This window comes from Pan troglodytes, chromosome 14 (assembly GCF_028858775.2).
Source record: "Pan troglodytes isolate AG18354 chromosome 14, NHGRI_mPanTro3-v2.0_pri, whole genome shotgun sequence".
NCBI lineage: Eukaryota > Metazoa > Chordata > Mammalia > Primates > Hominidae > Pan > Pan troglodytes.
Window position 1 is genome coordinate 20,250,146 of NC_072412.2, and position 25,560 is coordinate 20,275,705.

Below are 25,560 nucleotides of genomic sequence, written 5' to 3' on the forward strand. Positions count from 1 at the left end.
GAGTGGATCCCCTGAGGTCAGGAGTTCGAGACCAACCTGACCAACATAGTGAAATCCCATCTCTACTAAAAATACAAAATTAGCTGGGCGTGGTGGCGCATGCCTGTAATCCCAGCTACTTGGGAGGCTGAGGCAGGAGAATCACTTGAATCCGGAAGGCGGAGGTTGCAGTAAGCCGAGATAGCGCCATTGTATTCCAGCCTGGGCAATAAGAGCGAAACTCCATCTCAAAAAAAAAAAAAAAAAAGAAAGAAAGAAATTTCTGACCAGGCATGGTGGCCCACGCCAGTAATCCCAGCACTTTGGGAGGCTGAGGCAGGCGTATCGCTTCAGACTAGGAGTTCAAGACCACCCTGGGCAACATGGTGAAACCCCGTCTCTACAAAAAATAGAAAAATTAGCCAGATATGGTGATGTGCGCCTGTGGTCTCAGTTACCTTGGAGGTTGAGGCGGAGAATTGCTTGAGCCCAGGTCAAGGCTACAGTGAGCCGAGATTGCGCCACTGCCCTACAGCCTGGGCGACAGACCTTGTCTCAAAAAAAAAAAAAAAAAAAAAAAAAAGAAAAAGAAAGAAATGTCTTTGCTGTGGAAGTTTGAATAGGAACAGCTCGATCCAGGTGGAAGAACCAGGAAGAGCCTGTGTAAAAAGGAATCTGAGTGGAATCACAGCAGATACTAGAATCCAGATAGGTGGTGATACTTCCAACCAACGAAATCATATGTCAGAGAGACCCAAAGTAAGCAAGCGGGAAGAGCTGTCTGGGAGGCCATGCTGTGTGGCTGAGACACTGCAGAGAGCTCCTCTGTAGAGGGGAGCATGTGGGGAGGATAAGACCAGGGTCTGGGAGGCCCCGGAAGCTGCAGCAGAGCCAAGGTGGGAGTCAGGCTGGCCAGCTGCCAGGGACGTGGGGGGCAGCCATGTATGGATGCCCAGGGAATGAGAGGAGGGGAGAGGGACCCTGATAAACTCCATGCCCCACAGACATGAGGGAAAGGAGAAGCAACCCCTATGAGGATGGAAATGAGAAAAGAATTCTTATCTGAGGAATCTGAGTCCTTTTAAATTATTAGGCCCAGAGAGACATTAAACTGAGAGATCACATTCTACTTCCCCCTTGAGGCATGTGTTCACCTTTTTTTTTTTCTGAGGCAGAGTCTCGCTCTGTCGCCCAGGCTGGAGTACAGTGGTGCGATCTCGGCTCACTGCAAGCTCTGCCTCCTGGGTTCACACCATTCTCCTGCCTCAGCCTCCAGAGTAGCTGGGACTACAGGCGCCCGCCACCACGCCCGGCTAATTTTTTTTATTTTTAGTACAGACAGGGTTTCGCCATGTTAGCCAGGATGGTCTCGACCTCCTGACCTCATGATCTGCCCGCCTCGGCCTCCCAAAGTGCTGGGATTACAGGTGTGAGCCACCGCGCCTGGCCCACTCCCTTTTCTTATTAAGCAGATGGCCCGATTCACTGAGCGGCTGGTGTGGCCACTGTTCTCAGGAAGGCTGCCTCTCAGTGCACATCCTGACCACTGGCTGTCTTCTTTATGCCCTTCCTTATTTGATCTAACATAATCAGTTTATCCGTTTGTTTGTTTACATTTCTTCCCTACCCTCATTCCATTAAAGTTTTAAATCACTTAAACATGATAAAGTGGGGGGAAAGAACTGGATTAATCAGGATTAGGAAATTACAGCTGACACAATATTCAGGACCAGGAAAATGTATCAATGCTGAGCCACAGACTGGGCACCCCTCAGCAGATCAGAGGGAGGATGGACAGGCAGGATACAGGTCGTCCACAGAGAAAAAGCACATGCCAGTTTCTCAAGGAAAGCAGAACCCTTTTCTAGCACTCGCATCCAAACAAAGTTCTCACATAAGTCTTCCTAGAGGGGACACCATGTGATAAAGTGCTTTGCTATTCTAAGGGGTCCAGGGGCCATGGGCCTCCCCTGGGAGTTACTGAATTGGAACCTCACTCTCACAGGACTCATAGGCACCATCCTGAGTGCTATAATTAAGAACAGTGAGTGCAGTGAGCTGACGACACCCCCACCTACCCACACCATGCAGATGTTCCCCCTATAACCCACTGCAACCAGAGAGAAAACAAGTCCCAGGCTTCCGCGGAACAGAAATATTTTGCATATTTAAATGCAAACTTAAATGATCACTTATGCCAATAACTATCCAATGCTCAAAATATGATACTCATAACCAAAAAACTTACCTTTCCAATTCCTTAAATCTATATTTAAAGAGCAGCTCCTCCCATAAGAAATATTAATCTAGTGGCCTAGTTTTTTTCTACAGGAATTTTTGTAAGTTTTCAGTAATTTACGTGCAAAAGACTAATAAACATATCATTTGACATACACATTATATCCTTACACAGAAAATACCCTTAAGTCTTTTACTTTTTCCAGAAATTTCCATTTTAAAGTATTTTAATTAAAAATATACCCAAACATGCTAGTTACATGGGTGGGTTTAATATGCAAAAATTCACTATGCTGTGTGCTTAGAAATTGTGCACTTTTAAAGTAAATTTTACTTTAATTAAAAGTTAAGGCTGGGTGTGGTGGCTTGAACTTATAATTCCAGCACTTTTGGAGGTTAAGGCCGCTTGAGTCCGGAAGTTCCAGTCCACCCTGGGTAACATAGTGAGATGCCATCTCTAGAAAAAATTATGAAAACTGGCCAGACGTGGTGGCACACCGGTAGTCCCAGCTACTTCGGAGGCTGAGGTAGGAGGATTGCTTGAGCCTGGAAGGTCGAGGCTGCAGTGAGCATTGACCTCACCACCACACTCCAGACTGTACAACAGAGCAAAACCCTCTTAAACAGACAAAACAGTAGGAGTGGCTGGGCATGGTAACTCACGCCTGTAATCCCAGCACTTTGGGAGGCCGAAGAGGGCGGATCACAAGGTCAGGAGATTGAGTCCATCCTGGCTAACACGAAACCCGTCTCTACTAAAAATACAAAAAATTAGCCGGGCGTGGTGGTGGGTGCCTGTAATCCCAGCTACTCAGGAGGCTGAGGCAGGAGAATTGCTTGAACCTGGGAGGCAGAAGTTGCAGTGAGCCGAGATCGTGCCACTGCACTCCAGCCTGGGCCACAGAGCGAGACTCCGTCTCAAAAAAAACAAAAAAACAAAAAAAACAAAAAACAGTAGGAGTGAAAGGGGTAAAGCTGCAACAATAAGAACTCTCGGCCAGACGTGGAGACGCACGCCTGTAATCCCAGTACCTTGGGAGGCCCAATGAAGCAGGCAGATCGCTTGAGGTCAGGAGTTTGAGACCAGCCTAGCCAACATAGTGAAACCCCGTCTCTGCTAAAAATACAAAAATTAGCCAGGCATGGTGTTGCGTGCCTGTAATCGCAGCTACATGGGAGGCTGAGGCAGGAGAATCGCTTGAACCCAGGAGCCCAGGTTGCAGTGAGCCAAGATGACGCCACCACACTCCAGCCTGGGCAACAGAGCAAGACACCGTCTAAAAAAAAAAAGAACTCTATTATACTGAATTCAAATCATCTTTTTAACAAACTGATGCATACAACTCTAAAGGTACTGTTATCTTTTTCTCTCTTATTATTTGGATTCACATAATGACTTTCCTACCTGAATTTTCTGAAAGCAAATGCATTTTTTATCTAGGCCAAGAAAAGTGTGAGTTGGAGGTGAAAGGTGGAGGCACAGCTGTTTTAAGTTATAAAGTAACACCACACACCAAACTGAATGAATTATTTCAAGGGCATTAAATATGGTAAATGGAGGCCTTTCTGCTAGCAATTAACATAAATTAAATGTTGATGGAAACTTCATCGGTGTCATGATCCTTACTTTTATTGTATTTGTGTGTTTCTGTATTGGAAACAGCACTGGCTTTATTACTTCTTGCACTATAATTATCACTAATGGATTTTACCCTAATAAGATCCCACCTGTATTTGGGATTATTTGCTTGACTTGTTTCTTTTTCTCACAGCTGAAACACAACTGCAAAGAACACAGGGGCTTGGCTTGCCTCCTTTGTCTGCAAGTGATTTACAGGAGAAGATTTTAAGCTCTGCTGTTGGCCTGAAAGTTTCTCTGCAATCTTACTCCAGATTTCCCCAGGACTGCTCCTTCCCTACTTTCAAAACTGCTGGGTTCTGTACGTCAAGGGATAATGCTTGGCAGCATATTTAACTTCATGCTTTCACAATGAGAATGGCTGTGCCTTTGCTGTCAGCTTCACTGCTGAAACACTGCACCACATTACTCACAACCCTGTGCTTTATCAAAGCAGCTCGACATAACAATCCTCACTATATACAAGTTAATCCCAGTATGGCCCAAATTATCAAGGAAGCCCTCTACAAAACAGCAGGATTCATTTCACAAACATCTCCTCTGAGAAATGTAAATTCTCTATTTAAGGTCTATGGTAATAAACTACAAGAGGATTGAGAGTGGTTTTGGAAATAACAAATAACACTGTTAGCCTTTTCCTATGACTGCAACACCAGGAGTATGTAATTAGGTTATTTCTAAGAAACCAGAAGTGCTCGGGCCATTCTGATGTGCTTTGAGCATGAAATCTTACTACTTTTCCAAGGTACCAAAAATACTTAGCTTATTTCCACTTCATGCAACTGTAATTTTTAAGATGACAGATTGTAATAAAGCACTGGCTTTCATGAATCATTTCATAATGCAATTATGTTTTACTTCTTACATTTCACTAATTACATTTTTACCTGGTTGGACACTAGTTCCATTTTATATGGTCCTGTCCCTCAATTTGGATTGTATTCAGGTATACGAATTGCTAAGAGATCATAAATGTATGGCTATGAGGTGTAGGGGTGTGTGTGTGTGTGTGTGTGTGTTTTAAATAGAGATAGGGTCTCGCTCAGCTAACCAGGCTTGGAGTGCAGTGGCTATCATAGCTCACTGCAGCCTCAAACTCCTAGGCTCAAGCGATCCCTCCTGCCTCAGCATCCCATGTAGCTGGGACTACAGGTGCACACCACCACGTCCAGCTTTTTATTTTTTGTAGAGATGGAGAGTCTCGCTATGTTGTCCAGGCTGGTCTCAAACTCCTGGCCTCAAGTGATCTTCTTGCCTGGCCTCCCAAAGTGCTGGGATTACAGGCATGAGCCACCACACTCATCTCTGTAAGCTGTGTATTAATGTATAACTGGTGCCACCTCCACTAATGTATCCTTTAATCCTAAACAACTGAAAAGTGAGACTGTGTTGCCACAATTTTCACAATTTCTCAAGCTTTTTCTTTCTAGTTTTTCCCATTTCCTGAACATGTTAATAGTTACACCCCCTGTAACAGCATATACACTAATTTTTAAATAGGAGAAAACCGAGTCAGAGAATAGCCAATGCATGTTGCTCAACCCTCCCATTTCTAGGAAAAAAAAAAATGCACAAACCAAAACAAGAAAAGGGAAGCCACTCTCTTTCCACGATAGCTCAGAATAACCCGAATAAACACCAAAAAAAGGGGCTAAGCACGAAAGCCCTTTTCATCTCCACAAGAACAGATCAGAAAATACACATTACAATTTCAGGAGACCTCAGCAACTTCTGGAACTTGCCTGAAAAGGAAAAGCAGCTCAAAAGACCATTTTAGAGAGAAGGTAGAGAACCTTCAATTGTGAGTTCAATTATGTGTTAAAAGGGCCTTGGGTTTTTAACCTAGAAACACTTGTATAAGTAGTAACCAATTCAAAGCCTTCAAGTAGTTGCCAAACCATTTTGACTGCCCCAGCTGTCCCATAGCTGCCTCTGCACATGGCCCTGCAGAGGTCTGTACCCACCTGGTCGCATCCTGCGTTCACCAGTTCCTGCAGCATTTGCCGGTTCACTTCTGCAGCTGCAGAGGTGCCCGATTCATTAGCAAAAGGCAACAAGGAATATCTGATTTCCCTCAAGGCTTTCTGATAAGGTCCGAACTTCGGGGTGGCTCTCATCTGCTGCTGCTGCCTGGTGGCATCTTTGCTCCCCAGGACTTTGGCATCCAGGGAAGTGTCACTGTTTGGTCCTGCGGGTAGCCCCTGAACCGAAGACTTGGATGGCTGCTTTAACCCCTCACGAATCTCTTGCAGTCGCTGCCGGCTATTTCCAGAATAAGTCGTGGCAGGAAAAGTCTTTGGCCTCATTGTTAGTCCAGTTTCCTTTTACCATAAATACAATCTTCTTAAAGTGTTTTATTATTTAAAAAAAAAAAAACTGTCAATAGTATCAGTTTGTTGTAAACATACTTTCAAAATAATTTCCTTTTGAAAATGTTCTTTCCTTCCATTTTTGTAGTTCCTATAGAGAACCTAAAATTTTCCAAAGTCTTCATTTTGAAGATTATCACTCTCTGAAAAAGAAAATAAATGGGAGAGAAATGTTCATTTGTCATTTTCACGCAACGTTTATGCTACTTTTCAGAAATAAACAGTGATCGTGGAAATATACCGCTTGGAAAGAAAAGAAAGAACACATCACCTCTCAGAAATGACAAAAATACTGTTCAACCATGGTTAGAGCACATGACATCTACGGCTGTCCCAAAATGCTTCCTGTAATACGTAATCTGCAATAAAGTAAATTGCTATAAATATTCAACTCAGGGCAAGAACAATAGTATTAACAACTGACAGCTCATTTAAAATACTTCATTATAATAAAATTTTATTTTGAAACCCACAGCTTGAGGAGTATTTAAATTTTCTACATGGGATCTTGGATTTCTGGCTTGTTCCTAATAACCAATCCACTCCTTGTCCTTCATCCCCATGGCTTTACTAACCTCTCCCCCCCTCACATGAGATGTGGTCCTGCCATATCTTTAGAAAACTTTCTGAACTTTTCCTTATAAAACCCTCCCAATTTTCCTAAAAGACACCACAAAGCCTGTCACATTAAAACTGTCCCATGTTGCAAATGTTTCAATTGCAGTTTCCACACACACATTATGAGACTTTGAAGGTAACTACTTCCTTTGTTTTTTACAAGGTGGCCACTTACCAGCATTTTGACCTAAATAGTAAAATTAAAATATCTTTCTTGTAGCAATTGATACTGACATGGAAAGGGACTGGTAACAGCATGTAGGCAACTTCTCAGAGTGCACCATGGCCACATGAACATCAAATGATCATGTGGGTAAGAGTTATTACTACAGAACTACAACTGCAGCATGGAAATGGCCTTGTTACATGGAACGCGATGTCACAAAGGCACTTTCCAATAGTAAATTCTACCTACCCCAGGCCTCGTTCACGGCCTACTCTGCTGTTCTTTGATTCAGAAAGGAAAATCCAGTCCAAGTCGACACCGCCCTCAGCAGCCAGCACAGGTCACTTGTCACAAGGCTGGGTGACCCTGGACCAGTCCCTTCGCCTCCCTCAGCCCCACTCCCTGCTATGTAATAGAGATGGATGCTTAGGACAGTGGTGAGCACTGGGTCAGATGACAAGGGTACCAGGCCCTGCAGTACTTGGAACACACAACATCCTCCCTATTCTTCACCCCGTGATGAATGTTTATATAACCAGCTGCTCTAACCCAGGCAAGGTGCCCGCTGGTGGGAAAGGCAGGGCCAGCACCCCACACCGTTTCCAAAGCCCTTAGTGGCTGCCCCTTCCCTCACCCACTCCCCCTTACTCCACAGAACTCAATGAGCAGATTTCGAAGGATAATCATTTTGAGTTTTAATAAACAAAGAACAACTGATCCAAAAAGAGTACCCTCTAAACGGGGATGGGCAGAGGGATCTAGATGTTTAGCTTCCGTAAGGAACTTTATAACTGTAAACCGTGACCCTGCTTCACAGACTTTTTCAAGTGGATTAAAAAAAAAAAAAGGATAGCTAATATTCGCCCAGCCTTACTATGTGTCAGGTGCGGTTCAAAGAATTAATTTACATAGATCTATTGCACAACCATATGCAATAGCAAACACTAAGAGATGACATTTGAATTCCTAGTCCTTGCTTAGATGGGAAGGGGATTGTAAGCGTTTTAACTATCCCCTTTCTCAATGTAATTGTGAGAAGATTCCATTTAGAAGATAAAAGACTAAATAAATTTCTCAACATGAAATCCCTATTTTAATACACAATATAATATAGTAAAGTCACTGGAATGACTGTAAGACTGTGCAGATATTGAGCTATTAGATCCAGGGACAGCCCAGATCCCCTGGGGCCTGTACTGGCCACATACCAGAAGCCTAGAGCTCTGCTTAATTGGTGTAAAATGGGGCATATTGCAGCCACACTCATTTCAGTGACTTTGTGCTCTAAGCATCTGTTTTGAAATACCTAACTTTGTAAAACCGTAACTTCACATTCCGACAAAAACGGAGAGGTTCTCAAGGTGATGCCAAGCAGTATGGAGGATCCTAGGAGTGACTCGGTATGTCTGGGAAGAGGCAGTAGAGTTCTTTCTTTTCCTATAGGAATTCACACAAATCACTTTGTTTCCAATCTTAAGTTTTCTTCCCTTTCTTTGAAAACTAAAATAGAGAAAACACAGCCATACTATCTTCACAAGAACAATCAATGCAAGGGAGGGCCTGACAATACGCAGAGAGTTTCTTCATGCTCAAAATACATTCACTCGGCCATCTACTCATCTAGCCCATCCACCCTCTACCTACCATACAAACATTTATTAAATACCTACTCAAGGCTGGACGTGGTGGCTCACGTCTGTAATCCCAGCCACTTTGGGAGGTCAAGGCGGGCGGATCACCTGAGGTCAGGAGTTCGAGACCACCCTGGCTAACGTATAGTGAAACCCTGTCTCTACTAACTAAAAATAAAAAATTAGCCAGGCATGGTGGCGGGTGCCTATAATCCCAGCTACTTGGGAGGCTGAGGCAGGAGAATCACTTGAACCAGGGAGGCGGGGGTTGCAGTGAGCCGAGATCGCACCATCGCACTCCAGCCTGGGCAACAAGAGCGAAACTCCGTCTCAAAAAATAAAAAATAAAAATAAAAATTAAAATTAAAAAAACCTACTGAATCTCAGGCACTGATAGGATAAATGAAAATAAAATCTTGGCTTCAGCAAGTTTACTGTCAAGTGAAAGCTGGGGTGAGGCAGGCAAATAAACAGCTTCAAAAAAAGAGAGATGCCTGGAGAATAAAAAAGAAAGAGCTCTAGAAATAATTAGACCTGAGTGTCAGGAGGAATGGAATTCCAGCTAGAGGGAACAGCATATGCAAAGAAGCCTTTAGGCTCCACCCACCACATTCAGGTCTGTGCAACGCAGGCTCTTCCTGGAGACATAGGAGGTCAAAGGACTCGGGGGTGGTGGGGGTGTCTCGTGGGATGAAACCATGGAGGTATCCAGAGGCTCAATTCCCAGCCATGTTGAGTCTGGACTCAGTGCAGAGGATGGGCAGTCACTGCCTATGGTTCAGCTAAGGAGTGACATGGCCTGAGTGGAAGGTGGGCTTAGAAGGGACAAGTGCAACACTTCTGGGTGAGGAGCAGCAGCCCCGGGGAGCAAGGGGAAGGGGTTTCAGGTCTGGAATGAAAGGCACAGATGGGGGATGGTGGGGAGGGGTGCTGGCATCTGCATATGGGACATTTGCCCAGCCAGAGGCCTGCCTGCTCAGCCATGAAATGGAGCTACCAGGTGAGTGGATGGCTGAGGCCCTCCCGGCTCACTCACATTCCTTACAGGAGCAGCCACCTGTGATATGTCTCTTTTTACCAGCAGTGACATTAGCAGGGCACAGAAGGGGCAAGCTGCTTTTCACTCAGCTATGAAAGGGCAAGAGCCACAAGAGACACTGCAGACCGAAGAAAAAGAACCATGAGAAAGTTCCATGTTAAAGCCAGGATGCAGGGATGTCCTCTCCCCCATCACATGAGCAGAGCAAAGGGAGTTGGGGGTGGCTGAAGGAGGTCCTGGTTGACTCTGAGGCTGGAAAGCTCTCTCTGGAATCTGCTCTAAAGAAGGGAAGCTGGCCGGGCACTGTGGCTCATACCTATAATCCCAGCTCTTTCGGATGCCGAGGCAGGCAGATCACTTGCCAGGAGTTTGAGACCAGCCTGGCCAACACAGTGAAACGCTGTCTCTACTAAAAATACAAAAATTAGCCAGGTGTGACAGCACACCCCTGTAGTCCAGCTACTCGGAAGGCTGAGGCAGCAGAATCCCTTGAATCCAGGAGGTGCAGTTTGCAGTGAGCTGAGATTGTGCCACTGCACTCCAGCCTAGGCGACAGAGGGAGACTCTGTCTCATAGATAGATAGATAGATAGATAGATAGATAGATAGATGGATGGAAAGCTGCTGAAAGCCAGGAGGAACAGTAAGGCTTTTGGGGGTGGAGGGGGTAGGGGCAATCCACTTATTTAACATATATTTTTTAAACTGCACAGATTGTAAGATTGACAAATGTTCACCAAGGAACACACTCTTGTAAATAGCATCCAAATCAAGAAGTGTATCATTATCACAACCCCAGAAGCCTCCAGGCCCCCACAGACCAAGGGGAACCACCTTCATGTCATCTAACACCAAGGATTAGTCTGACCAGTTTTTGAACTGTATATCCAAGGAATTACACAATCTCTACTCTGTAGTTTAGCACATTTCGTTCAACACTATATTTGCAGATTCATACACGTAGTATATATATAGCAGAAGCCTGTCAGTTGTCATTGCTGAGTAATATCCCCTTGTATGAATACACCATAACTTATGCATCCATTCTACCTAATGGACGTTTAGGTTGCTCCTGGTCTGGGCTATTACAAATGGCACCACTGCCATTCAGGTTGCCATGGCTCCAGGCCCAGAGCTGTGAAGAGCTGCAGCGTGGGTGCTCGGCTCAAGGCCTTGCTTACCATCGCCGTGCCAAATACTTCCCAGTAAAAATACTTGCTGAAGAGCGACTGGCAGAGCCCCTGGAGAGACTGTAAAAAGGCACCCCTTCCTCAAGAAGTTTTTTGTTTCTATATTATTGTACAGCACCAACAACTCTCCCTGGGGAGCTTTCCGGAGCCCTGTGGGCAAGAGGCCCTGGCCCACGCATAGACATGCCATGATACCACAGCCACGTGAGGGGGGGCGGGAAAAGGCTGAGTCAAATGGAAGGCGTGAACGGGACCTCTGAGGCATAGGAGAGAAAGAAATGGTCTTAGTGCAAGTCACAGAGAAGGGTGATCATGTCTGCCCTCTAGAAGATGTGTGACACATATGCTGTGTCAGGGGAGGTGAGTCTCTACTGCCACCCAGGTCTTCTGTGAGTGGCTAAAAGTCTCCAAGCAGACTGCACATGCCCTCATATAAATGTGTATACATGTGATGTGAGACAAGCCCTCTTATATGTAGGGCCCTTGAGCAGTGCACAACCTGAACACCCACACAAGGTGACCCTGTTACTTGGTCCTGAGGATGCAGAAAGACTGATTTGCCTCTGACTTTAAGGAGCTCATAGCTCAAGATGGGAAAGCAGAGGAGAAAATCAATTATTTAAATACACTATAGGGTATGTGTCACAATGAAAGTTTGCCCAAAGAATTATGGGGATCTGAAATAGAGAGCAGTTACAGGATAGAGAAAAGTGGGTGCACTCAATAGCACTAAGAGGTAGAACCCATAGGAGTAAGTAATGTTCACTGGAAAGGACTGATATGAAAGATGAGCCCAAGTTTCTGGTTTGAAAAATGGGGCCAGTGGTGGTGCCATTCTCTGAGCCAGGAAACCTCACCTGTCTGGGCAATGCGGCCCACCAGGAGAGCAGTGTCAGTGGTGGAGGAGGAAGGCAGTGACCAAAGGTGAAAAAGCACAGGGCAGGCTGGGTCCAGTGGCTCACACATGTAATCCTGGCACTTTGGGAGGCCAAGGTGGGAGGACTGCTTGAGCCCAGGAGCTGGAGACCAACCTGGGCAACAGAGGGAGACGGCGTTTCTAAAAGTAATTAAATAATTAACCAGGTGTGGAGGCACACCTATGGTCCCAGCTACTCAGGAGGCTGAGGTGGGAGAATCACTTAAACCCAGGAAGTAGAGGCTGCAGTGAGTCAAGGTCACACTACTGCACTCCAGCCTGGGAGTCAGAGCAAGACCCTGTTTAAAAAGCACAGGGCGGGGAAGCTCACTGAAAACTGGGTGTGCAGTGCTAAAGTGGCTGGAGGTGGGAGGCCTGGGTCCTTCCCCAGCTCTGGCACTGAGCGTGTGGTCTGAGCCTGTCACTTAACCTTGCTGAGTTTCAAGCTCCTGCACGGTACCAAGGGTCTAACACCCACTACTGTCTACCTGACAGGCTTGTCTTGAGGATCACAGTGGTGCTGTGTGTGACAGCAGGCTCAATCTGTAATGCATGATATACTGATCAATTATCACCATTACTAATTAAAGATTTATAATAAGTTAGGCAAAAAAGGTTTAATGAGGCCAGGAGATAAGACCACGGAAAAATTACCAAACTGAACACAGAAACAGGTTGCTTGCTCCAAGTGACTCCTCTTTATTTTTTATTTATTTATTTGGGAGAGTCTCACTCTGTCACCTAGACTGGAGTGCAGTGGCTCAATCTCAGCTCACTGCAACCTCCACCTTGTAGATTCAAGTGATTCTCGTGCCTCAGCCACCCGAGTAACTGAGATTACAGGCGTGCACCACCACACTCAGTTAATTTTTGTATTTTTAGCAGAGATGGGGGTTTCACCCTGTTGCCTAGGCTGGTCTCGAACTCCTGATCTCAAGTGATCCACCTGCCTCAGCCTCCCAAAGAGCTGGGATAACAGGCGCGGGCTACCATGCCCAGCCGAGTGACTCCTCTTTAAATCAGTGTTTGAGAATGATGCTTAGAAAGTTAAAGTAGCTTTCTTTTAACTGTAAAGACAGAAAAGCACAGAGAAGAAAAGCTTAAGTCTTTCCTCTAAAACGTGCCTGCAGCCAGGTGCCAGGTTGGTCAGTTCTGAGCAGCATCTGAGCCTCCAGATGCTGACTGCGGCTCAAACAGCAGGTCTGGGTTGACTCTGTGATCCTGTGTATGTCAAAGGCACCGATGCTTCCTGTCCTCCCCAACCTGCAAAACCTTTCTCTCAGCTAGAAAAACCCAACCCTGGCCAGGCACGGTGGCTCACGCCTGCAATCCCAGCACTTTGGGAGGCTGAGGCGGGCAGATCACGAGGTCAGGAGATCGAGACCATCCTGGCCAACATGGTGAAACCCTGTGTCCACCAAATATACAAAAATTAGCTGGGCGTGGTGGCATGCACCTATAGTCCCAGCTACTAGGGAGGCTGAGGCAGGAGAATCGCTTGAACCCGGGAGGCGGAGGATGCAGTGAGCCGAGATCATGCCACTGCACTCCAGCTTGGAGACAGAGTGAGACTCTGTCTCAAAAAAAAAAAAAAAAAAAAAAGCCCGACCCAATCCCACCTGCCTGGCTCACTCCTACTCCTAAAACCTCAGCCTAGAACCCCTCCCACAGAAGGACCTTCCTGACCTCCCCAATCTAAGGGACCATACATGTTCACTCCCAGCCCTTCCCACAGCACCATCACTGGCTGGTGTGCTTCCTCTTGAAGAACCTGATAGCACCATGAGGGCAGGAGCATCCTGTTTGGTTTACCCCCATCTACTCCCAGGCATGTGCACACAGGCCCACGCAACATCTGTTGAAAGACACAGGTAGTCACTCAGCACCGAATCTGCGTCCTCAGTTCCACACTGAGGACAAAGCCTGCCAGTGCCACCCCAAAGGTCTAAGGTGATAAAGGAGAACGAAGCCTCAGTCAACAGCAGCACCTTCTCTGAAGCTTAACATGCAGGTCTAAATGAAACATGCCCAAGGGAGGTTCACATAGAACAAAAGTCGCAGGACTATGGCATATTATTCAGCTATAAAAAGGAAGGAAATCCTGTCATATGCAACAATAAAGATGTACCTCAAGAACATTATGCTAAGTGAAATAAGCCAAACACAAAAAGGAAATATTGTATGATTCCAGTTATGTGAGTTACCTCCAGCAGGCAAATTCATAGAGACAGAAAGAAGAGAGATTACCAGAAGAAAGGGGAACAGGGAATTTTTATTTAAGGGGTACAGTTTTTGTTTGGGATGATGAAAAAGTCTTATGTATAGACAGTGGTGATGTTTGCAGTAATGGTGCATTTAATGCCACTTAACTGAACTGTATACTTAAGAATGGTTAAAAGGATAAATATGTATATTTTTCCTCAATTTTTAAAAATAGGGAAAAAAGTCTCCTAACTATTCCTATTTAGCAAACTCGTGTTTGAACAACGGCTCCCTTTTTAAACATAGCTACACGGCTGGGTGCAGTGGCTCATGCCTGTAATCCTAGCACTTTGGGAGCCGGAGGCAGGAAGGCAGGAAGATCACTTGAGGTCAGGAGTTCAAGACCAGCCTGGCCAACATGGCAAAACCCTGTCTCTACTAAAAATGCAAAAATTAGCTGGAAATCGCTTGAACCTGGGAGGCGGTGGCTGCTGTGAGCCGAGGTCATTCCACTGCACTCCAGCCTAGGCAAGAGAGCAAGTCTCCACCTCAAAAAAAAAAAAAATTAAATAAACAAATAAACATAGCTACACAATGAGAAGACTGGACCTAGGGACTGGGTAGGATATAGCAGGGTAAAGTCTCCACGTGAAGTCCAAACCCTAGGGCAGCTGCACCTCCCCACCCCACTGGCCCTCCACCACACAGACACTGACTCACAGCAGAGCCACGCTCCTAGAGACACTTGGGGTGTTAAGCATCTGTGGGTGCCACAAACATTCAAATAGTAAAATCAACCAGGGTGGTCGAGTCTGGACATTTCTATGTCGATGTCTGTTTATACCTGAGCAAAGAAATGCTAAGTGGCTGTGTCCCTAAACAGAAGCCAGATCAGGAGTCCTGGTTTTTCTTTCTTTTTCCATTCCCCCCTCAACATTTGCTTATGAAAAATTTCAAACATACAAAAAGGTTGAGAGAATTATTCAGTGACATCCCTAAACCTACCACCTGGTTTTGTTTGGTACGGAGGGAGGGGGAGGACCCCACAAGCTGTTCTGATATTTTCTCCATCTCCCACCATAGTGAGGCACTAGTCTAGGGATACCACAAGGGCTGTCCCTGTCTTAAGTGAATATGTAAAAAATAGTACCTATGGATAAACTGTGTTCTTGCCTGAGTACTTTAGAAAGGATGAAACGTTCCTTCAGTTTCATAAAGAATGAAAGCATTTTTTCAGCTTCAGACTGTGTATTTTAAGCTTTAGTTTGAAGACAGTTGATTTCATGGCCAAATTATGAACTTTTGAAAGAATTTTCATGAGAATACTCATCAGTCAAGACTGCAGCTGGAAATGAACAACTCTGACATATTACTATACCATTTTAATGAGACTTCACATATGGGAAATTTTTCTTTCATCAAGAGTTTTATAAATATGACCCTCATGGATGTGGACTTTAAAAAAATGGGGATATCAAGCAAAGTAAATCTAACTTTGGAAATTTCTTTGGCATCACCAATTGATTTACACACATTTTAAGTAAGAAACTACAAACATTGGAATTTTAAAACCATAACAACTCACAAAACAAAAACACCTCATTCTTTAAATCCAGAGCTGAGACAACTACTAAATCCCATGCTTAATATAGGTGGCCTGTGTAAACAATGTGAGAGCAAAATTTTAAGCATGCCTTTAATTTGGTCCTACCAAACCCAATTCCAACCCTCAATCCAATCCTGGAAAATGCTATCAGATGTTCAAGAATTTTTATTCTAATTTATCCTAGTGCTTCACAAACCCACACTGGCTGCCAAACACACATCAAGCACCAACCAAGGAACCAACCAAACCAATGTCTCATGGGACCTGCACTAATGACATACGTTGGCATTTTCTGAGCAGGATTTCTTGAACCTAAAATTCCAGCTATTATTTAAATCATATCCCTACTATAATTAACTAGCAAAGCTGAAACTAAATCAGGCAGACGGGCCAGGCCTCCAGCCAGATGCTAAATGTCAGAATCATAAACCACTATGTGGATGTACCACTCCAGCACTGTCAGGCCAGGAAGCCACAGGCCAAGGGCTACCTCTCATAATGAGGGTCTTTGAGGAAGGCAGTGATTGCATTCCTCTGGGGATCCAGGAAAACACACTTTAGAAGAATTCCCACTCTCCAATAGCAGCATCATCACAAGGCCTCAGAGAATTTGGCATTGCCATATGTGTACTGAGCATTGTGCTGGACACTATAAGGTCTCACCTAGGTAGAATTGGGTCTTTTTTTTTGGGGCGGGGGGGCAGGGTCTCACTCTGGTTGCCCAGGCTGGAGTGCAGTGGCAAGATCTGAGGGGGAGTTTCGCCATGAGATGGGGTTTCACCATGTCACCCAAGCTCGTCTCGAATTCCTGGACTCAAGTGATCCCCCCGCCTCGGCCTCCCAAAGTGCTGGAATTACGGGCATGAGCCACCATGCCCAGCCAGGGTATCACTTCTATATAAGCTTACAGTCTCGGGGAAAAAGACACCATCACATTCTTTATTAGACAGCTTTGTACATTATATTTTTATGATATACATTATGCAAATATAAATGGCATTAAAAAATTGAGCTACAGAAGTCTGTACTCAAGATATCGCAACAGAGTGACCAAGTTGCAGATACATTATTAGTTCTTTGCAGCTTTCCTAATAGCAAGCGACCCAACAGGATGGGCCATCTTATATTCAATTTCATAGCCCAGCAGGGGTTCTCAATCGTTAAGAAAGCCTTGCCTCCTCTGCACCCCTCCAAGTTTTGGATACGCTCCAGCTAGGGAGTTAGAACACCCCTCCCATTTGAGAATCACTGCTATGGACTGAAGTAATAAATACTGTGACTGTCCAAAGAATCCCTGCCTACTTCCATGGAGGAGCACAATTCTTCAGGAAGGTGTTGAGATTATTTGGAGAAGGTATCTTAGAGAAACGGATGTTTCACCAGAATTAGAAAGGTTGAAGGGCTATGATTTGATGGAGGAAGTGTGAAGCTATTCTTGGAGCCCGGAACTTCCAATGAAAAGGCTCAAACGTGGGAGAGAAAGATGAACAAAACAGCCAAAAAATGTTGGGGAGGGTGCAGGTGTCGTCCGGGTACATTTAATGAGAAAGATGAGTGAGACTCCCGAGTAAGAATGGAGTTAACTAGTAATGAACCATGTTGGCCCTTAGCATTCCTGCTCAAGATAACTGCCTAGAGGCAGGGAGGCTCACTATTCCAAACAGAGGCGCACTCCTTTCAAAATCCAGCTTACATTCTTAAGATCCTTACCATCCTAACTGATCAAGGGTCTATAGGATCTAAACTACACTACAAGATTCTAACAATCAGTGTTAACAAGAAATACAAACCATGGCTACAAAATATGGGATTTTTTCATTTTTCTCCCAGAAAAATTCCCATGTATGTCAAATATTGTCACACAAACAAAAAGTATTTGTGAATTAACTTAAAACACTTGTCACAATTAACTTGACATGATCTAGATGATAACCAACAAAGTCTTCCCAGGGTGAACGGCAAACATTAAACAATGCCAAATTTCCATTCTAATTTTAACATCATAACCAATGTCTTTATTTCCAATATTACCTTGCTGTTTTCATACTTTCAAAATAAAACTAATAATCACGTAACAGGCCGGGCGCGGTGGCTCATGCCTGTAGGCGGGTGGATCACGAGGTCAGGAGATCGAGACCATCCTGGCTACTACGGTGAAACCTCGTCTCTACTAAAAGTAAAAAAAAAAATTAGCTGGGCATGGTGGCGGGCGCCTGTAGTCCCAGCTACTCAGGAGGCTGAGGCAGGAGAATGGTGTGAACCCAGGAGGAGGAGCTTGCAGTGAGCCAAGATTGTGCCACTGCACTCCAGCCTGGGTGACAGAGCGAGACTCCATCTCAAAAATAAAAAAAAAATAAAAAATAAAAATCACGTAACATTATGTAACATTAGCCTTAAAATACTGAGAGAACAGCTAACAGTGAAATGAACATCCCAAGCAGGGCTGCCCTCACACTGGGGCCATCACAGGGCACTCTATGTAATAAAGCCCATTACAGAGAGCAGCAGTGACCTAGCATACAATGGGAACGATGCCCTTGGACTTGTGTAATTTGAAGGCCAATTCCTTCTAGAGGAATTACTAAGCAATAGACTTTTTAAAAGGAAGAAGATTCAGAGAATGTTTAGAGCTAGAAGTCAGTCACTTCAATCAAGGCTTACCCTTCTTTCTGATCATCAGAATACTTCGGTACTTTTTAGAACAGATTTAGTCAAGACAGAGTCAATGCATTTGAATTTACCTTCTGTATTTCTTCAAACCAACTGTTTTTAAAAAGTCAGTAAGAAATACTGTTCAGAAGTTTCACATGATTTTAACTACAAAATAAAATACAAAAGCAGCTTTTCGAAAATGGTGTTGGTATGGTTTTTCCAATACAAAAAAGAACACCTCTCCCCTAACCCCAGCTTCCCGAAATCCTTCCTCTGTTTATGGTCAATTTATCAGCTTCAATCCCCACCCTACCCCACCCCTTGGTGGAGTTTAGGAGCCCAAGGCTGGCTATTTACAACATAGCATTTAAAATAACAAGGAATCTTATTGTAAAATCATTCCCCTCCCACCAAAAGAAAGCCCCTCCCACCAACCCTGTGATTTGCTAAGGAACATGTACAGCTCCAATTTACACTTAAACTATTTCAAACTCGATGGAGAAGCCAGAAGAATCCCTTCCAGTTCTATAATTCAATGATTCTAGTAATTCACCTTGGTAATTTTGCAAGACAGGCTAGCCTCTGCTCAGATACCTTAAACTGCCTGAGATTTGGAAAGTTATTAAATGTTCACCAACTTATATTCAAAGGAATGCTGGTATATTCATTACACTATTATTATATTCAGTGCCTTCTATACCTGCATGAGACAAAATTTTGTGAGACACTGACTTGTTAATTACAGTTAAATAGACGTCATAAACAGTTTATACGTTCTCATTTTGGAATATTTTTTCTGTTACTACCTTATTACAACGGTTGTTACAGAAAAAAAAAAACATACAAAGCAGCTTACCAAAAATATACAAGATTTAGCACAAATTTCCTAATAATCAGCCATGAGTTACTTTTTCCATGATTAAGGGAAGGCCCTTCATCTTCTAAGTTAAAATTTTAAGCAAAACACTTGTGCAAGATCACACACATTTTTGTGATTTCCCATTCAAATTTCAGTATATTTGTTTCTTATTAAAATACGGGCAAACTTTCCTTTAAAAATGTACGTATTTGTTGAATACTTTGTGAAAAGAGCTGTTCAGCTATTAATTTGAATTATTTACCGGCCAAATGTATACTCTATGGCTTAGTAGTTAAGGTGAAATAATTATTTTAATGCTATTACATTAAAAACACTCTTGGCTGGGTGCGGTGGCTTACGCCTGTAATCCCAGCAGTTTGGGAGGCTGAGGCGAGCGGATCACAAGGTCAGGAGATTGAGACCATCCTGGCTAACACGGCGAAACCCCGTCTCTACTAAAAATACAAAAAATTAGCCGGGCGTGGTGGCACACGCCTGTAATTCCAGCTACTCGGGAGACTGAGGTAGGAGATCGCTTGAACCCAGGAGGCGAGGTTGCAGTGAGCCGAGATCGCGCCACTGCACTCCAGCCTGGGCGACAGAGCAAGACAACGTCTCAAACAACAACAACAACAACAACAACAACAAAAAACACTCATATCCATCCTAGAGAAGCGTGAAAATGTAAAAGTTCTTGTTCAAAATTCTTGTCAGGTGGGGCGCGGTGGCTCACGCCTGTAATCCCAGCACTCTGGGAGACCGAGGCAGGTGGATCACCTGAGGTCAGGAGTTCGAGAGCCAGCCTGGCCAACACGGCGAAACCCGTCTCTACTAAAAAATACAAAATTAGCTGGGCTGGTGGCGCGGGCCTGTAATCCCAGCTACGTGGGAGGCTAAGGCAGGAGAATCGCTCGAACCTGGGAGACGGAGGTTGCAGTGAGCGGAGATCGCGCCACTCCCCTCCAGCCTGGGAGACAGAGCGAGATCTTGTCTTAAAATAACAACAACAACATTTTTGTCAAAAAAATCTGCAAGTTAAGTTCTTTCATGGTGATCCTCGCAAAATAGCATTTCTCATCCAAAGGCCTCAGAACAGCCGCCAGCCGCCGAGCTAACTCGGGACCCTGTTACCGGCTGCTTGGCGCCCTGGTCGGGTGGGTTTTACCTTCTTCAGGGTCCATTCCTCGCCTCGCCCCCCGTTCCCAACCCTCGGGACACTGGAGACTTGGATTTCACAAACGGGTTTGCTCCAGGCCGCACTCCATCCCCGAGGGAAAGCTCCCCAGAAGTTCTGGAGTTGGGCTGAAGGATGTGATGGCAAGATGTGAATGATGTCAGAATCCCCATCTCCAGAGTCCGGCTGGGGAGCTAAGCGCAGGTGAGCTTACCTCAGAAGAGAAAGCCAAACCCCCCACACGTCGCTAAACTAGGGCACGGGAATGGCGTGTTATGCAACGGCCGCCGCTCGCGTGGCCACGAAAGCGCTCCTGCGCCTCGGGCCGCGTCCCGCCAAGACCGTGAGCAAACTCGCAGAGTTGGCGCGGCAGCCGGCCGGGAGACGCCGAGCAGGGCCTGGCCGCCCGCAGCCCGGGAGGAACGGCGCCCCCAGGGTCCGGTGGCCTCTGAGGGGCTGACTGGCCCGTGAGCCGGCGGCGCGGCCGCGGGGGACGGGGTGGGAACCGCGCGGCGGTGGGTGAGGCGGCGCAGCCACCGGGGGCTGAGGGGCGGCGCGGCCTCGACTGCGGCACCGCCGTGGGTCCGTCGGCTCGCGGGACGACGGGGCGGCCGGCGGGGGCCAACAGGGCGGGCTCTGAAGGACTGATTGGACCGTGGGACGATGGCGCGGCCGGGAGGACGGCCCCGGATCCGTGGGACCGCTGCGCCGCCGGACCGGGGGTCCCGAGGCTGTCAGGGGCGCCCGGCCGGGCGTCTAGTGGAAAGCCGAGCCCCCGGAGACAGCGGAAGCAGAGGCGCGCCCGGCGCTACGGCCTTTCGGGTCTAGGACAGCGCCCCCGGCCCGCGCCGCCCCTGCCCCGCCGGGATCCCGGCCGCCCCGGTCGCCGCACAACAAAGCGGCGCAACCCCGCTGCCCCCGCCCGACGCCGGCCTCCAACTTCCCCGGCTCCTCTGGAACCGGCTCCGCGGGCTCCGTACGGCCTGGACTACGAGCCGCCGGGCGGGGGCGGCTCCGGGCGGGCGCGGACCGTGGGGGCAGGGCGCAGGGCTCCGTCCGGACAAACTTCCTCGGCCGCCCCGCCGGGCGCCCTTCCCGGAGCCTCGGCACCACGGTAGGTGCGCGGAGCCGCAGGGCTCGACCGCTTCGCGGAAACTCTCGCCACCCTCCGAGCTGCCGCCCCGACCCCAGCTCCCAGCCCCCTCACCTCCAGGGGCGCGGTCTACACCCTCGGGGGCGTCCTGGCCGGCGGCTCCCGGGCCTCTCGCGCCGGGAGACCGGGCACTGGTGGCTGGAGCTGCTGCTGGCCCCGCAGGGACGGGGGAGCCCCGGGCGGCGGCGGTGGCGTGGACGGCGACTGCTCCATCTTCCCGGGGCGCTCACGCCGCGGTTCCAAAGCGCAGACCCAAGTGGGACATTCGCTACATTGTTGGCATTCCACGGGCGTCACGTGACCCCGCCTCCCGCGTCACTCTCGGCCGCATACCAGTCCGGGCGGGGCGCCTGCGGCCCCTGCTCCTCCGCGGCCGCTCCGCCCAGCCCCGCCCGGCCGCGCTTCCTGCCTCCGGCCTCGACCGCCACCTGCCCACGGCCTCCCTGCTGGCCTGCGGTAGCTCGCCAGGGCCTCTCGGACCTATTTGACTGGCTGCTATCTGCCCCCAAACTTGAGTATTTGCCCTCTCGACTGCATTTGTATTAAAAGTTGGTAACTGTCGTTAAAGCCACTATTCTTAAGTATCTCATACCAGTCTTGGTTGAAAAAAAAAAAAAAGTTAGCAGGCCTGAAGGAGACACCAAGTTACCAACTAGTGGCTGGACACTAAAAATAGGGGCAGAAAAGGACAGACGGCTATTGGGACCGTGGAATCAAACAATTAAGAAGGGCGTTTGCCAGAAGCGGTGGCTCACGCCTGTAATCCCAGCACTTTGAGAGGTCTAGGCGGGTGGATCACCTGAGGTCGGGAGTTCGAGACCAGCCTGACCAACATGGAGAAACCCCCGTCTCTATTAAAAATACAAAATTAGCCAGGCATGGTGGCTCATGCCTGTAATCCCAGCGCTTCGGGAGGCTGAGGCAAGAGAATCACTGGAACCCGGGAGGCGGAGGTTGCGGTGACCTGAGATCGCACTCCAGCCTAGGCAACAAGAGCAAAACTCCGTCTCAAAAAAAAAAAAAAAAGAACGTCTGATGCACACCCAAATTTAACCCGATTTAATTTAATCAACCTCCCCTCCCCATGTATATTTTGTTTCTGAGAAGTATTTTATGGTGTAGGGAATAGTATAGTACCATATATACCAGCAAGTGAGGTCGTGGGTTTTGAACAGCTTCACTATCCATTTGAGGACTGTGGATCTGGTACAGGGACAGAAGCAGGGATGGTGCAAAGATTCACAGTAGAAATAATAGACTGGAAGCCAAATCCTCAGTCTACTTCTGGCTCTCCTAACATCATACTTCCTACCACCTATATCTGTGGCAAGTGATGCTGAGGGTCAATATAGTGTTTAAAGTCAACTCGATTTCCTCTTTAATTGACAAACTCTTGTGAAATTTTTAAATTTTACTCTCATGGGAAACAGTAGTAAAGGTCATTATCTGTGCACTATTTTGACAGTCTCACCCAGCCTTCAGTCCCTGGTTCATCCTCCTCCCCTCCTTCCTCTCTTTCAATCTCTTAAGGCCTCAGCTCTTCCAGGGAATCTTCTCAGATCTCTGTTTTCTCTCTTCTTTGGGCTCTGATAATCAAACCGTAATCCCTTCCTGCCAGCAGAAGTGTGCAAAAAAAAAAAAAAAAAAAAACCAAAAAAAGAAACCATCATCGTGCAGCTTAGAATTCAATTTAATTTTTCGATAGTATCCTGTATGCTACCCAGATATCTTGCACAGTACTGGGAGCAAAATAAGTCTCCAGCCAATATTCTGCAATTGAGCCCTACTGGCATTACCTATGTACTTTTCCACATTTTTTCCTTTTTTTCTTAGAGACAGAGTCTCACTCCATTGCCCACGCTGGAGTGCAGTGGCACAATCATAACTTACTGCAGCCCACATCAGCCTTGAACTCCTGAGCTCAAGCCATCCTCCTGCCTCAGCCTCTAGGGTAGCTGGGAATACAGGCGCACACCACCATGCTTGGCCTTCTTTTCACTCTTAAGCTGACTACACTTTCTCCACCCCAACCCCAAGCCACATGGCTGCTAATCTTTTTTTGTTGTGTGTTTAAAGATCCTGCTCCTGCTCTGCCTTCAAAGATGTAAAAATAATTTTTAAAACACTTGTGGAATGAAAAATATTATAAAATAGATTTAATGGACCTTAAAATTTGTGCATAAAATACCTAATAAAAATGTTGCAGTTACAATGATCATTTCAGCATTGTTTGCAGTAGTGAAAAATTGAGAAAAACCCCAAATGTCCAGTCAAGGGGTAGGAAAATAAAAGGTAGATATCCAAATGATGGAATATACACAGTAGCTAAGTTAATGAACTAGCTCTGTAGTTGTAAAGGATAAATGATGGTAGAAAGAATTCAAAAGCAGTGTGGAGTGAAAAAAAGCAAGTTGCAGAACTATATATACACTGTGATACCGTATTTATAAATAATCAAAATCCCACAGAACCTAAAATGATCACATACTTTATATAAGTATAGACATAGAATGCAATATCACACACACCAAATTCATGACAGCTGTTGTTTATATTAGAGGGAAGGAGGGAAATTGAGCAGAGAAAAAAAATGAGGACTTCAACTTTACAATGCTTTCTTTTATTTAAAAAATGGAAATAAAACTCAAAATCTTAAAAGTTGTTGGTTCTGGGAGGTTGGGTTCAATAATGTGTGCTATACTATTCTTTGTGCCTTTTTAAAAAAACATTAAAATTTTTAAATTTTATATATATATATATGAATACAGACAAATTGGAAACAAGTTTCCAAGATAGGGGCTTGGCTGGGAAAGCTGACACGCTCACATGGAAGAATGTTGTGATTAACGATTTGTGTTTATTAACATGGAGTCATTCATTCCTTCTCATTTTTGTTTGTTGTTGTATGTTTGGGTTTTTGTTTTGTTTTCTGTTTTGTTATTGGTACCTGCTATGAACCATGTGCTATAATTAAAAAACCCATGTTTGGGTTTTTGTTTTGTTTTGTTTCTGTTTTGTTTTGTTATTGGTACCTGCTATGAGCCATGTGCTAAAATAAATCATACTTGGGATAACGTGGTAAGCAAAACCATAAGATTTATCCCCTGATGGGGTTTATAGTGTGGTAGAGGTAGAGGTGTTCAAGAAAAACACTTGCTGGGCATGGTGGCTCATGCCTGTAATCCCAGCACTTTGGGAAGCTGAGATGGGTGGATCACTTGAGGCCAGGAGTTCGAGACCAGCCTAGCCAACAGAGTAAGATCCCATCTCTACTAAAAACAAAAAAAAGACAGGAAAAACAGCAACAATATAAGTTTATTTTATATGTATATACAATAAACTATGTACACATATATATTTTTTAAACTATTTTTAAAGCCCAGAAAATTACACAGCCAAATGTTAAAAGTGGTAGTCTCTGGATGTAGTGTAGTGATTCTGAATGGTTTTGTCTTATAATTCCTGATACTTCTATAGTAGGATAGTTAACATAATTTTTTTTCTTTTTTTCTTTTTCTTTTTTTTTTTTTTTTGAGATGGAGTCTTGCTCTGTCGCCCAGGCTGGAATGCAATGGTGAGATCTCAGCTCACTGCAACCTTGCAACCTCCATCTCCCGGGTTCAAGCAATTCTCCTGCCTCATCCTCTGGAGTAGCTGAGATTATAGGCATGCTCCACCATGCACGGCTAATTTTTGTATTTTTAGTAGAGATGGGGTTTCACCATGTTGGCCAGGCTGGTCTCGAAATCCTGACCTCAGGTGATCTGCCTGCCTTGGCCTCCCAAAGTGCTGGGATTACAGGCTTCAGCCACCATGCCTGGTCCAGAAAATGTTTTAAAGTTAATCAGTTAAATAAGCACATCTACATAATGTATCTAGCTGAGAAGAGGAGAAAAAGAGACAACACAAGACCAGCTGAGCATAGAGCGGACAGTAGTAACAAAATTGGAGTGTATAAATTAACTGACATAGTATATACATATGTGTATGTGTGTGTCCTTATTCTATACCAAGTATTGCTCTAAATTTGTATATTATATCATTTAATTCTCAAAACGACCATGTTATTCAACCCATTTTATAAAAAAGGATCCTGAAATGCAGACGGCTCAAGTAACTTGTCCAAGATC

The 25,560-nt window shown here is 45.7% G+C and overlaps 1 protein-coding gene across 4 annotated transcripts in view; it reads right to left on the reverse strand.

The window, feature by feature from the left end:
* Positions 1-21,623, reverse strand: part of LATS2 (large tumor suppressor kinase 2) — an 88,287-nt gene extending 66,664 nt beyond the window's left edge. For 2 of the 4 annotated variants that reach the window (XM_009426702.5, XM_001149147.8), the window contains exons 1-2: positions 21,485-21,623; positions 5,821-6,368 (exon numbers count right to left, since the gene is read on the reverse strand). In XM_009426702.5, the coding sequence (XP_009424977.1) occupies positions 5,821-6,162 (342 nt within the window). In that variant the 5' untranslated portion in view covers positions 6,163-6,368; positions 21,485-21,623. Of the gene's footprint in view, positions 1-5,820; positions 6,369-6,496; positions 6,580-20,491; positions 20,555-21,484 lie in introns of those variants that run through there. The other 2 variants (XM_009426701.5, XM_063791920.1) reach the window with 2 other exon arrangements.
* Between the last annotated feature and the right edge of the window lie 3,937 nt (positions 21,624-25,560).